Source organism: Mus caroli, chromosome 7 (genome assembly GCF_900094665.2).
Source record: "Mus caroli chromosome 7, CAROLI_EIJ_v1.1, whole genome shotgun sequence".
Classification (NCBI taxonomy): domain Eukaryota; kingdom Metazoa; phylum Chordata; class Mammalia; order Rodentia; family Muridae; genus Mus; species Mus caroli.
Window position 1 is genome coordinate 38742370 of NC_034576.1, and position 2349 is coordinate 38744718.

The 2349-nt window shown below is 40.2% G+C and overlaps 1 protein-coding gene across 1 annotated transcript in view; it reads left to right on the plus strand.

The window, feature by feature from the left end:
* The window catches only part of LOC110297897 (zinc finger protein 420-like), a 24636-nt gene that overhangs the window by 19188 nt on the left and 3099 nt on the right, over positions 1 to 2349 (plus strand). Inside the window, exon 5 of the mRNA XM_021166975.1 lies at positions 905 to 2312. Coding sequence (XP_021022634.1) covers positions 905 to 2312 — 1408 coding nt within the window. The remainder of the gene's footprint in view (positions 1 to 904; positions 2313 to 2349) is intronic.

The window sequence follows — 2349 nt, forward strand, 5'->3', positions numbered from 1 at the left end:
TTGGATCTCATGGAGGCATTTCCTCAACTGAAGCTCCTTTCTCTGTGATAATTCCAGCTGTGTCAAGTTGACACAAAAATAGCCAGTACAGATTCCCCATGTCCTTTGTGGTGGATAATGAAGGAAAACTCCAAAGCTTGTTCTTTGAACTTCATATGTGTGCCCTGCTGTGCATATGTATACACACACAAACACAAATATAATTTGAAAAATAAAAGAAAGTAACTCAGGCCTGGGAAGATTGTGTAGTCACTAAACTGTCTGAAGGAATCAAGTTCCTAAGGACTTGAGTTTGGATGCTTAGCGCTCTCGTATAAAGCTACTTTTGGCAACGTTTATCTTTAAGCAGTGCTGTGAAAACAGAAAGATTAGGGTCACTGTGGTTTGCTGGCTACCATTCCCTCGAAGTTAGGAAACTTGAGGTCTAATGAGAGACCTGTCCTCAAAAAGTCAGGTGAATAGTGACTTATGAAGACACTGAACATCAACCTCTAGTAACCTCACACATGCACACACAGTCACACATAAACTTGTGTATATATGCAGGTTCCCTCATATACACCCACAGATGAGTGTCTTTATTATGTGGCTATTAAGTTGCCAACTGGAGAAGAATGTGACAGTTTTAATAATAATAGAAAATTATTCTGACATCATGATCAAACTAATTTGCCAAAAACTCAGTCAAAGTTGAAAATGGTGTTTTCAATATATTTGACCATGGGTATTGTTTAAATAAGGACAACAAATATTATTTACAAATAAAATGTCATATTAAAGAGATCTCTGGTAAACTCAATAAATATTTGAATTTTTTTTATATATTCTAAACCAAAATCAGAAAGCACATTATAGGAAAAAGCCCTGTTGCTATATGAAACATAACGAATTTCTCTCGTTCAAGGCAGACCTGAAAGTGGCACAGAAGATCCAACAAGGGACAGCATCCTATGAAGATAAAGATGTTGTGAAGGCATTTCTCCAGCAGTCACAGCACACAAGGAGTCAGATGAGTTACTCATGTAAGAAAAGCATCCAATGTAAGTCGCCTCTCAGTAACTGTCAGAGGCTTCTTAGTGAGGAGACGCAGTACACACACAGACCGCGCAGGAAGTCACACCTGACTGAACAGAGAAGTCACGAAGGGGAGAAGCCATGTGAAAGCTCAGGATGTGGGAAAGCTTCCCACACCAAGTCTCAGCGTCAGACCACTCATAGAGATGAGAAGCCCTACAAATGTCTAGAATGTGGGAAATATTTCTACTACAAGTCACAAATCATTGAGCATCAAAGAAGTCATACAGGGGAGAAGCCTTATGAGTGTACAGAATGTGGGAAATCTTTCAGCTATAAATCCCATCTCACTGTACATCACAGAAGTCACACCGGTGAGAAGCGTCATGAATGTACAGAATGTAGAAAAGTTTTTTACTATAAGTCACAACTCACTCGACACCAGAGGAGTCATACAGGGGAGAAGCCCTATGAATGTATGAAATGTGGAAAATCTTTCTACTGTAACACACATCTTTCTTTGCACCAGCGAATTCATGTAAATGTGAAACCCTATGCATGTACAGAATGCGGGAAAACGTTCTCTTTCAGCGCATGCCTCACTAGACACCAGAGGATTCATACAAATGAAAAGCCCTATAAATGTTCACATTGCCCCAAAGCTTTTTACTTTAAGAAACAACTTACTCATCATGAGAAAACTCATGCTACAGAGAAGCGCTTTGAATGTAAACAGTGTGGTAAAGCATTTTACTGGAGGGCCAACCTTACTGTGCATCAGAAAACACATGGTGGGGAGAAGCCCTTTGAATGTAAACAATGTGGAAAAGCATTTTACTGCAAGTCCCACCTCACTGTGCATCAGAGAACTCATATAAGTGAAAAGCTCTATCAATGTTCACAGTGCAGGAAAGCGTTCTACTCTCAGACACAGCTTGCTGTTCATCAGAGAATTCACACTGATGAGAAGCCCTATGAATGTAAGCAATGTGACAAAACATTCTACAGCAAGTCTGGGCTTACTGCACATCAGAAAACTCATACGGGCGAGAAGCCCTATGGATGTAAAGAGTGTGGGAAAGCATTCTATAACAAGTACTTGCTCATTGAGCATCACAGAGTGCACACAGGTGAAAAGCCCTATCAATGTACAGAATGCAAGAAAGCATTNTNCTNCAANAAANATCTTTCTCTACATCAGAAAACTCATGCAAGTGAGAAGTCATTTCATTGTGCAGAGTGTGGGAAAGCTTTCTCCTGGATGTCACACCTCACTCAGCATCAGAGAATTCACACAGGTGAGAAGCCCTATGCATGTGAACAGTGTAGGAAGAC